The sequence below is a fragment of the Amblyomma americanum genome, chromosome 2 (genome assembly GCF_052857255.1).
Source record: "Amblyomma americanum isolate KBUSLIRL-KWMA chromosome 2, ASM5285725v1, whole genome shotgun sequence".
In the NCBI taxonomy this organism is placed as follows: Eukaryota; Metazoa; Arthropoda; class Arachnida; order Ixodida; family Ixodidae; genus Amblyomma; species Amblyomma americanum.
This window is the reverse complement of record NC_135498.1, coordinates 40,624,517-40,636,437: the sequence shown is the minus strand read 5'-3', so window position 1 is coordinate 40,636,437 and position 11,921 is coordinate 40,624,517. Positions and strand designations below refer to the sequence as shown.

The 11,921-nt window shown below is 44.6% G+C and overlaps 1 protein-coding gene across 2 annotated transcripts in view; it reads right to left on the bottom strand.

The window, feature by feature from the left end:
- The window catches only part of LOC144121072 (E3 ubiquitin-protein ligase RNFT2), a 37,620-nt gene that overhangs the window by 1,903 nt on the left and 23,796 nt on the right, over positions 1-11,921 (bottom strand). For both annotated transcript variants that reach the window (XM_077654014.1, XM_077654015.1), the window contains exons 7-10: positions 7,241-7,394; positions 6,896-7,045; positions 4,442-4,507; positions 3,564-3,665 (exon numbers count right to left, since the gene is read on the bottom strand). In XM_077654014.1, coding sequence (XP_077510140.1) covers positions 3,564-3,665; positions 4,442-4,507; positions 6,896-7,045; positions 7,241-7,394 — 472 coding nt within the window. The remainder of the gene's footprint in view (positions 1-3,563; positions 3,666-4,441; positions 4,508-6,895; positions 7,046-7,240; positions 7,395-11,921) is intronic.

The following is an 11,921-nucleotide window of genomic DNA, read 5'->3' as shown; positions in this document are numbered from 1 at the left end:
GCCTCGTCCGATTGAACTGGGCCTGCCGCAGGGCTCTGTTTTGACACCCTTTCTGTTTAATGTGATGATATCGGTAGTGAAACACCAAAGCTGAGAAGCTAGCAAGGTGGGCAATTTTTGCAGGTTTGTTAGCCCCCCCTGAGAAACAATGTTATTCCCTCAAAGTATAACGAAAAAGAGCGAGACCTTCAGCTAGCATTTTGTTAATGGGAAGAAATCGAACATCAAGAGCCCACTGTACACACCGACCAAATTTCCAATCATGCAGCCTGTTCCTCCCAAATCACAATTGCTGACAGGTGTCAGGCGAAAATAAACCACTCAGTGCAATTGTTACTTTTTTTTTTCAACCAAGTCCCAAGTGACAAAGGCTACAGCATATGTTAAACCGAGAACATTACCAGTAGTGCAGCAGTTCAAAAAGTTACCATCTAAAACCTATATTTTAAAACATAAGTCTTATTGCTATGAGTTTTTTTTCCGATACCGTGTCTTACTGCTAGTATGGAAGTCGGATGAAAACAAATGCTACAGCTGCTTTGCAAAGTGTTGGACAGTTATGCTCTTACATATTAAGTTTAGCTCCAAGTGCCATAACACAGTGCTTGGTCCCTAAATGCAGTGTAGAAGGTGATCACTCTCAACCTCACCCCATTTTGTTTAGTCTGCTCAGGTGTCAGTAACTGACTGGGCTACGGTGGTGCCACAGAATATAATTTCATCGAGCATCAGACAGTTTTGTCAAAACTCGAGGATCTGCACCGAAAAGTTTAGTTTCTACATTTGTGTGGTAATTTACTGGCAAGACATTCCACTGCTATCAGTAGCATGACATGCGGGTATGCACAGCCAGAGCTCCATGGCACGCTGTTTCTGGGCTATACGAAGGACAAGTAAGTGACAAAGACTTGACGTGTTGGGGTTCACAGCACATGCAGCATACGGTATAATCTCGTGCAAGGGCTGCACCCGTGTATGGGCTGAATCCCGTTTTGGACTAGATGGTTAAGAAAAAATATGCTTTTAAGTTCTTTTTAAATTCATGTATGGGCCGCACCTTCAAAATTCACACCCTAATTAAAAAAAAAGTGCGGCCCTTACACGAGTTTATATGGTATGCGCTGTTGGGAAGTTTTAGAAACAAGTAACTGCAATCAACTGGACTTCCGAGTCAGGCGTCGTCACTCTTGCCATAAGCACTTGGTGCACACATGCATTGGGCTCGCCATATTGCAGTGGCGTCGAAGATGCGACCGTTCTCGTTTAGGTCCGGTCCATCTCTACCTTTTATGTCTGTAGCTATAGAAATGGCCATGACTGGAAAACGCAAAGAGAAAACCTTGGCCACTAACTTGAGCCACTGTGGCCACGACAAGCCGGTAGCGTGGCCAGCAAACGCGTGCCAAAGCGGGGGAGCGCGGCCAGCAGACCCCGCCGCTGTTTCCAGAACTGGCAGCAAGAGGGATTTTAGTGGCGCCCCCTACAAGCAGCGCTCATGGCATATAGTGCACCAAAGTGAAGTCTGGTGAAAGCACTTGCTCCAAAAGTTCGTTTTTCCATTTATGTATAGGCACCATGCAAAGCACCGGCTGCACCGCTTTTGATGGGATTGCAAAGAAAACTCTGCGAGTGGGTCCGCTGAATCAGCCATTCGTACGTTTAAATGCTGTTGTGTCAATATTATTCTTATTTCTTTTACTCGCCCATCTTAATTTCTGTGCAAATGTGAATTTTGCTTTCCTCCACATTTGCATTGGGAAATAAGCAACATCCGCTGCCAGTGCACTGGGACAAGGATTTGAAAGCACGTTCAGCAGCGATTTCTTTCTAGCTAGCTGTTCAAATCCTTTCCAGCTGTTCTTTCTAGCTTTTCAAATTCTCACAAAGCACGTCACAGATGCTATTTTGTTCCCAGCTCTGCCGGCAACATGGCTTGGCATTCTTTCGCTTGTTGCTCCCATCTTCTTTTCATTATATATAAAAAATTATTTGAACCAATCGATGGGCCGCAACAAGTAAGAAAAATCACTGCCACTTGCATTGTGGTCGGTAAGGAAGTTGGTTAATTACTGCGCATTGCTGTGAAGACTCTGTTCGTGTGGCACGGTGCCGCATATTTTTGTGCTGGTTTTCAAAGCCTTTTCCTTGGTCTGGATTACGGTACAAAGTGATGTTTGGCTGCATGGGAATGTGTTAACGCTAGAGCTATACAAAAGAAATATCATGCGGACAACAACGGTGCTTCCTATGCTAAGGCAAAGTTATATAAAAAATTAAAAATAAAAAACCCAGCGAATTAGTTTGCTGAAGTGATTAATCAGTCAGTGAGACCAGCAGCGTAGCTAGCTGTTTAATGCTCATCTGCAGAAGGAGGGCAGGCATGGCATGCACATGAATTGAGCTCTCCCGAATGGCTGCAGAGTCATAAGCATGACTATCTTTACACAAGCATGCACCTCTTCAACGCCATGCTACAGCGCGCAGAATCGGTGGGAGCGGGGACCGTCCTCATAGCGATGAATGGACGGTGGCAACAGCAGCACCAAGCATACTTTCCAAACTGACCGCTAGACAGCTTTCAGAGGCATCCCTATAGGTTGGTGCACAGGGCTTATACCATCTTTCATCTTGCTTTTTCTTTTGCCGTTCTGCACCTCTAACACCTGAACAATCTCTTGGGACACATTCGCTATCTAGTCTACAGAGCGATCACAAAACTCCATGTATGAATATGAATTAATATATTCTATTTACTCGTATAATATGTGCACTTTTTTTTTTAAATAAATGCTTCAAAAATGGGGAGTGCAATTTACATGGAGAGCTCACGAACACCACCCTAAAAAAGTCTTCAAATTTCACACCCCTCGATAACCAAACAAATCAATACAATCTCAAAGCTTGAAGTTGGGGGCAAATGGAGACTAAAGGAGACAAAACAGCACTTTTGCGTGCAGCCCGGCTAACTAGCGGAAAACCAAACAGCAAACGATTTTCGGTAATTTCCGATTCCAACGCGTGACGAAAGTTACCGGTAGTTTGCTCTTGCAACTGTTCATCCGGGAAAGTGACTGCCAGCACGAGCGAGCCAGGTAAATGGCACTCAATTCGAATTTTTCTGGTGGCTAGCAAGGCGGGGTCTCCTCACCACTCGCACCTTTTGCAGCTGCACGTGGCGACGCGACCACGCTAATCTTCCCAAGCCCGCCTTGCGTGCGCCTGCGTGCACGCTGGTCGTCTGGCGTAGCATGGAGCTTAAAATGTGCGAGTAGAAGTTTTTTTTTATATAAACCCGGGTAATGAATTCGGGGTGCGCAAATTACAGAAGTAAATATGGTACTTTTATGCACCAATGCTACACTGTGGGCCATGAGACACAGCATAGGAAATTGAGGGTCTTCAAAGCACACCAAAATCTGAGCACCTGCACGTAGTAATCGCAATTGGGAATGAACCTGCAAATGCACGCTGGTTCTTGCCTTAAACTTGCACCGTGCAGCAAGGACAAACTACATTATAAAACACATTGAATCCTTTCAGCAACACCGGGCAGTTCTACTTACATTGCATGCAAGCATGGTGGGTCGCTTGAAGTCATCTTGACAAATGGGGCAGGAGTCCCCCACCGCCTTTGTCTGTTCGGCTGTTGGTGGGTGCCCGTAATTCTGAAAGTACATGGTGTATCAGGAATGAAAAAGCAAGTTTGGAACACAGAAGAGTGTGGCACTGGCTAAAGGATAACAAGTGGCAACATTCATGACAGAGAACATGCAAATGAGAAAAAAGAAAATCGCATATTACAAATTCCGATCAGTTCACCTCAAGCATGTCCTTCTCAGGCGAGAAAAGTAAGCGTTATGCAAAATATTTACTGCAGATAAAAAGTAAGCTCGGCCACTAAACACAACCATATGTTGATGAAAGTACATGCTTGTTTTGTTTATAGTAGTACAGCACACAGTAAAAAGCAAATAAATAAACCATAGTTGAACACAACTCTTAGTGTATACTCAACTGATGACATTTGCTTTCTGCTAAACTGGCCACTCAATTTGGCTACTTTTTCATGGGAAATAGATACCAAAGCAGTTGTACTGATTGATTCATCACCACTCAGAGCATTTTCAGTGAAAGGTGAAACAGCTTCACTTGATGTTAATTCACTGATGTTAAACTGATACTGATTACCACTTGATGCCGCCGCATTGTGGCACTGAATAATAGGGTTTATTCGAAAATGTGTGTTCAAACCCATAGCGATTCATGAAGCACCATTTTTCACGCTCCTGACCAGACCAAGCTGTTCCACTTCCATTCAACTCTATGATAATTCATTTTTTTTTTTACAACCAGCAGGGCTTTCTTTACTGGTTTTCCTGGCTGTATAACTATATACCATTTGCTGCTCTCTTGCGTAAAGTCGAAAACAAGTACAACATACCACATTTGACAGAACTTGGACAAGGCCCCTCTTCCACGCTCTGGTTTTGGAGACAACATCTGTGCACTGTAAACAACAACAACAAAAAAATCAGATGTTTTGCATTAGTACCAGGAGTAGAGAACTAAACACTGTAGACCATATCCAGGTATTTCAGCAAGCACACTACATGTTTCCATCTTATTCTCAAGGAAAGCACACCAACCACTGCAAGTTGCCATGAAAAAGACAGCAAGTCATCCATATGGGCTGCGGCCAGCTTCCACTCCATCCTACACTCTTTGATAAGCGACACCATTTGCATCTGACAAGCTCAGATATACTATTCCTCACCAGACAACATGTTCCACTACACTACATCAGCAAACATTACCAAGCTGGCAGAGGCCGCTCTGATGAAGCTTCAAAAGTGCCGTCACACTCAACTCACCACATCTCCTCAAGCAGTTATGTGGGCTTGTTGGTTTAAAGAGAAACTGAAAACAGTGCAGGAATGACACACAGCAAAGGGACAAACAGGGTGCTGACTGGCAACAGAATTGTTTGTGATGTAATGTACAAGGGAAGGACAGAAAACTGAGAGTTGGTGTTGATTCATACTTTTAGCAGCACAAAAAAATGAGGACAAGAGCCAAAGACGTAACACAGGCGTTGATTACTGGGTGAGCTGGTGCTGATTCACACTGTGTTGTGTTGAGTCTTTGGTTCTTGCCCTTGTTTTTCCGTGCTGTTAAACATATGAAAAAAATATTCAATACACATCACACAATCAAATTTTATTTTCAAATGGTGACACATAACGTACGTTAGATAGGAATTCGATTTCCTTTGAAATATAGTGAGAGATGGCATACTGATCCTCTTTACTAGGATGTGGCTATTGAACATGACTGATAAATATGAATGATAAATATGACTACGGTAGACAACTACTGTAATAACTCGCATAATTTGTGCATCCCTAATTTATTACCCGGGTTTATATATAAAAAAAACCTTTACTCGCACATTTTGCACGCCCTGCTGTGCCAGACCACCGGCATGGACGTGGGTGCGTGCAAGGCAGGCGTGGGAAGATTGGCGCGGCCACGTCGCCGTATACAGCTGCGAAAGGTGTATATGGCGAGAGGACGCCACCATGCTGGCACCCTCCAAGAAATTTGAATTGCGCATCGGTTACCCAGCTCGCTCGCGCTGGCAGTCGCTTTCTTGGACGAGCAGTTGTGAGGGCAAACTGCCAGTAACCTTCGGCGTGCGCTGGAATCCGAAACTGTCGAAAGCCTTTTGCTGTTCGGTTTGCCACTAGTCAGCCAGGCCACACAAGAGAGCGCTGTTTTGTCGCCTTTTATCTCCATCTGCCCCTGACTGCGAGCCCTGTGACTGTTTCGATTTGTTTGGCCAGCGAGGGGAGCGAGCTGGGGGAGGTCAACATATAGGCAGCACGGCATACATTGCGCATTATTTCCTTTTAAGTTTTTTAGGACGTCTTTGCAAAATCTCGTGTAAGTTGCAAGTCTCTTTTGATGCCTTAATTTAAAGAAAAAAAATGCGCAAATTATGCAAGTAAATACGGTATTCACCAAGATAATGACAAGTGCATCAGCACGCCATCTGTTTAGCTATTTCGGAAGGGATTTCTATCTGATATTAATGTCAAGCAACAATATTCAAGGAAAAGAATGTGGCTGTGTGATGTGTAACAAATTTTATTTTCTTTACAGTTCTCCTTCCCTTCCCTGTATGTATTGCATCACGAGCAATAACTTTGGTTTTCAACCAGTGCTCGTTTTCTCCTTGCTGCATATTGTCCCTGTGCTGTTTTCCAACGCTCTTAACCACATTTCCTCTTCACAGCTCTGCCACTTGCCAGAACTTGGCTTGAGCACGTCAAAAGCTCCTCATCCTGTGGTGACCACAACTCTACGCTCCATCATCATTTGCACCGAAACAGAAAACGTGCCCGAATGATGCCAAGGATACAACATTAGTTGCTGGAAGTAGTGTACTTCTCCTGTTTGTCAATTTAGTTTCTTGTGTCGACTTCAGATATGCAGTTGCTTGTTCGGCTGGCTACTAAGTTCAACAGTAGCTGATATCCTTTGCAGTCGTGGAGTTTTACCAACTCCGCAGATCAGATGCTGTTGTAAGGAACTAAGGAACTATCTCGCAAATTTCAGACACATGAAAGCCACTCTTATGTGTAAATGTACGGTCGAATCTTGATCATTCAAACTTGAAGGGGACTTAGCAAGATTTGGTGCCACATTAAGTGCAGTTTGACAGCAAGTAACCACAGCACAAATCAAGGGAATACAACACAAGCAAAATATGTGCACGTTTCAGACAGGGAGCTTATTATTTAACATTCAAAAGGCATCATATTAGCATTTATACAAACTGTGCCTATGCACCGACATGGCCAGTCAAAACAGTGAAAGCGCAGAGAACACAGACCTTGCATAACAGGTACGCCCCAGACAGGACCATGCTGAACATCTTGCCCGTGCCAGTGTATGACTCAGAGAAGTAGTAGAGCCAATGCTGCATGGGCATCACCGAGCGATACAGCTGCGAGCAGCTCTCCACAAACAGGTAATAGCGGCCCTGTGGTCAAAACAGAGAAATGATCACTAGAGATGCAAAATACAGCCTTACGTTTCAAGTATGGCCACTTAAGACCATGCATAGCGAAAACCAAGGCATTGACCTCATCTGTCACTGCCTAACGATAGCAAAGGAGGGGTAGTGACACTCCTTCAGTATGCTACGGCTATTAAAAGTGAGAAGGCAAATACGCACTCGTCTCGGGAAAGCAGAGAGGCATGCCGGCAGGGCAAGGATCACTGCCTTCACCAGAATGGTGATCAGCTTGAGCACAAAGTCAGTGACCACAACAATCCACACCACTTCCAGGCCGCCAATAGGTTGCGTGTACGGAGGCACCAAGATGAGCCTGCATGCACAGTGAAGCAAGAGTGAAAAGGTTGTACAGCCAAGCCAAATGGGGACTGTGACAAGAAATAACTTTTTCTTCACACTGTGTGTCTTTCTTCATAAGTGTGTGAAACACTGTTTCACGCACTTTCCACAGCAGGCAACTAAAAACGCAGGAGTAATTTTATAGCCAGGGTGAAAAATATAGTGCTAGTGTATGCATGATGATTCCATGCTCAATGAATGCGTCATGGCTACAGCATGTCATTCTGCTAATTGCTTTATTGTGTCAATAGCCAACACAATAGGATACTGAGAGTGCAAAAGAAAAATACACACATAAAATACATGTTCTGTCAGAGCACCAGCACTTCCTTATGAGTAGCTTTACAATGTTGGTGTAGGAGGCTTCAACGTTTAATGCATTTATGAGTGGCAGAAAAAGGAGTTTTCTGTCAAATGTTATGCTTAGAAAATTATGTTTGTGTTTTGCGCGTAGCTTCGCATTGTTTAAACAGAGAGCTGGATATGACTGTATGCTTTGTTTTATTGATAAACGAACCAAACACCACTGACTTTTCAGACAAGAATCAAAACTCTTTTTTCTTTTTGTAACAGCCTGTAATTTTGTTAACTGTAAGCTAAATTTGTCTCATACACTGATATGAACTGAAGGAGGCAAGTGCAACCTTTGGATTGCCATCAGGTCCATTATAGACAGAGTGCACGGTCGTCTATAGGTAATTATTTTAGCAAAGACGTTAATTTTCCAAGAACAGCAGGCATGTGCTAATTTTCTATAATTTCAAATATTCGGTCAAATACTAAATTATATTCGATATACAGTTCGATCCGAATGTTTGGTATTCGAAATATCGAAGTACTCATCTCAAACGAAATAACATTTCTGGAACTCTTGCTGCGTGTGATTTCGGTTCAGCGTACCTCCTCCGAGATAGCACCGTGGCACGCGCGCAACCAAAGCCCCGACTCCGCGCCGAGTGCCTGTGCTCCCACGTATATGCCTGAGCCGCATGGTTGCATGCTCGTGGCAACAGACGCGAGCAGGCGGAAGCGCGGTGCCCAGATCTGTACCCGCCAGGTGTCAGCGGCACCGCTACCTGCGGTGCGCACGCACAGTAACCAGTACGGCGGCGTGCATCAATAGAGAGATTTAGCATAGCGCGATTAGCTTCCGCGCGCCGCCAGTGTGCACGCGGATTGGTACCAACAGGTGCAAACAACTGCCCAGCGACTGGCGCCTTGTGGCGTCCTCAGGGCAGTCTGCGCATGGGCAGTATTTCCCCGCGGAAGCGGATCAATCTATGCTAAATCTCTATAATCGGAGCGCGTGCGGCTCTTTTAACTTCCGTTGAACAAGCCTGAGCTGACTGCAGCTGCTGCAAGTGCTTTTCGCCGCATGAAATTCCGTAAACAAGCACGACGAAGCGAGCGCCAAGGTGAGCTAGCTCTAGGCACATGGAGGTGGGTGCCCCTTTCCGAAGCCTGAAGGGGGGTGGCGCTGGGCACGCTGTGCGTACGCCTAGCAGTTGTCATGGAGTCACTGCTTAAAAGCAACAGTTGTGCAACCACACAATCGCAATTAAGAGCAGCAGTTGGGGGCCCCACATATAGGTCTCACGCCCCACAGATACGCCCGGCACTGCATGCAGGGTTGGCTCAACCAATTTCCAATGGCCATTTCTGCTTCTAGAAAGTCAACACAGCTTCAACAAGTGCGACAGAGCTTCAATGCATTTTTTTTTTCATGTTGTGCTGGTTAATTTTTTTTGTGTGCTACAAGTAGCGAAACACTCACTAAAAATTATTTGAAGAAAATTACTATTCACTTTGAATTCGCTTCGAAGCAAACCAAAAACCTCCATACGCATATGCCTAAAAAATTGGCAGTGGCTTAGCTCAGCTATGCCAGGATATACGTAGTGAGAGGTACGTTTCCCTGGCTGAGCTTGTTGTGGTCACTGTATGTTTAGCAGTGAGAGATATCTAGGCTCCATCTCAGCGGCTATGTGCCGTCTATTATGCTCGGCAGTCTGGCATCTCCGTTTGGCAAGCCGTTTCTCTCTCTGTCTGGGCATCTCCGCTGCTCTCTTCGCCTTCTTACGCTCATTCTTTCTTTGTTGAGTAGCCAAGCGCCAGGCAACAACCTCAGGATCGGAAGTGTTAATCTTCTCTTGTCTATACTGCCGTTTAGCAGCAGCTAAACTCTCCTTCTATGCATCCATATCAAACGTTGTGATACAGCTGCCCATTAAATCTCCGCCTTTTATATGCAATGCTGCATATGCGACGTGCGGTTTGGGTGATAAAGTGGCATGCGGTGAGGCGGCGATGAAGCGCGCGGCGCAGGTGTGGGGTCTCTCTGGTTACCATGGTATCGGCACATGCGCACAACTGCTCGCGTCACGCACGGCTCCGACAGTGGAACGGGTGCGCGGCCGCGGCAACGGCGAAGCGCATGCCGCACCTGCTGCTTCTCTCCGGTTGCCATGGTAACGGTGCATGCGCACAACTGGCCTCTCGCAGCCACCGCAAAATGCTCGACAGGTAGCCCAGTGTGGCTCTCGCTACAAAAAAAAGTGTGGCACTGAAGACAAACCTGTGTGGCAGAGATGTATCTAAGGGAGGGCCCGAGGAGCCTGCCCCCTGGCTTCACCCTATCAACTGCCCCGGGCCCCTCCCGAAAAAAAATTTCTTGCTACAATCCTACTGTTTGGTATACGATTTTCCAAAAGGAACTTCTTGAAAGAGTTGTACCCAGCTGCATTTGAAATAGTAGTCTTAGGAGGCTATAAGTGGCCTGAAAGAAAATCATTCAAATAATTTGGCAGCCTGCCACAAAAGCCTTGCACCGTTAAACCGAGTAGGATGCTGAACCTGCAGGTGGTATTATAGGCTCTTTCAATATTGGAGAAAACGGCAAAGGAAAGTAGTAAATGAACATAGGGCTAGCACTATTAAGGCTACTATTCAAACATAACAAAGGATTAAGGCCTGATGCCTGAAACATAGTACATCTTCCCCCCTGTTTCCATGCTTTCACCACTCCAAGTACACACCGATATACAGCGAGATACATTTGCTACAAGTTCATGTGTAAGCCAGAATCGTGTGACAGCAGAAGTTCAAACCTTTGCTATTTGCAGCCTTAACTGTAAAGCATATTAATAACGGCCATATTGAACAATAATCAAAACTCCACTATGTTTCAGCTTCGAAACACTGTGCTTAATAAAAAATTGCATCTCTAATACTGTTTGCATCCCACTGGCACTTAAAAAAATGCTTCTGATCTATTCATGCAACCATGCATATAATCCTGGGCATTCGTTGTGCGATTGCACAATTCCTTTGGGCAAACACAATACATTTCGAGCAGCTGTTTATAACATGGAAGTTTCCATGGCAAAGAAAAATAAACTGGAGAACAATAGCACAGTAGCGTCATTCACAACATTGATCGGACACACTTGTCTTAAAGCAAGACTGGTATTTCTATTTTTAAGTTCGCACTTATTTTGTCTGAAGTTCATTTTGGTAAAATAATAAATACTTTGCATTACAATCCGTGCATCCCGTCAAAATCTGGCACCAGAAGAGAAAAATTTAATGAAACAAATGTCACAGTTTCTAGGAACTTTCCCCTTTTGTTATTCACAAAATATTGCAATTTTTTAGCCTATTATACAGCTCTCAGATAGTGCCTTCAATGTTTTCGCAGCTCTTAGCAACTCAAGACCTCGCATCAATCAACCAGTTCCATGTTAGGATAGCTATTAGATGCACTCAGGCTTGACAGCACCAGAAACATCACCCACTATTAACATATTTGTATTTTAATCTATGCATAAAACCTAAAGTTGATATGAATGCCCATGCCACCCCTTCATTTTATCAGCATGCAGCCTTGCATGTTGTGCTTCCAACATATGCTTGCTATGAGTCAACAGGCATGCGTCACAGCTGTATAAAAAACCTACAAAGATAGAATGAGGGGGCACACACTCAATCTTCCATGAACGACTATGAACAGCTGCGCACGATCATGACACACACCTGTTTGCCTTGCTAAATCCCCCAAGAGAGTCAGCTCTGTCAGGCTACGTACACGACATACATACCCAGTTTTATAGCACAATCCCCATGCACAAACCATCATGCAGGCAGCGAAGGTGACATCGACCTATGAGTCACAGTAAAGCCGCTGTGTGCTGATCTGTGCTTACTAGCAGCTCTTGCAGTTAAGGTTTAGAATGTTATGCAAGCGCAATGAACACCTGTGCTTGCAAGCCACTCGCTCCACGTTGGCAGGTTTCTTTAAGGCTATTTAAGTCGGAGACCACCAATTCAACTCAGCACACTCAACCTTAGAACAAAGATGAATAATTCTGAATTAGTTGAAAATATTAAAAAGAACCTGAATGATGTGATGGCAATCCAAGATTGGGAACACAAAGATGCAATTATATTAAGATAATCTGTACGCCTCCTTATGTTTTCTCAGGAACTGTGAATGCAGTTAGCC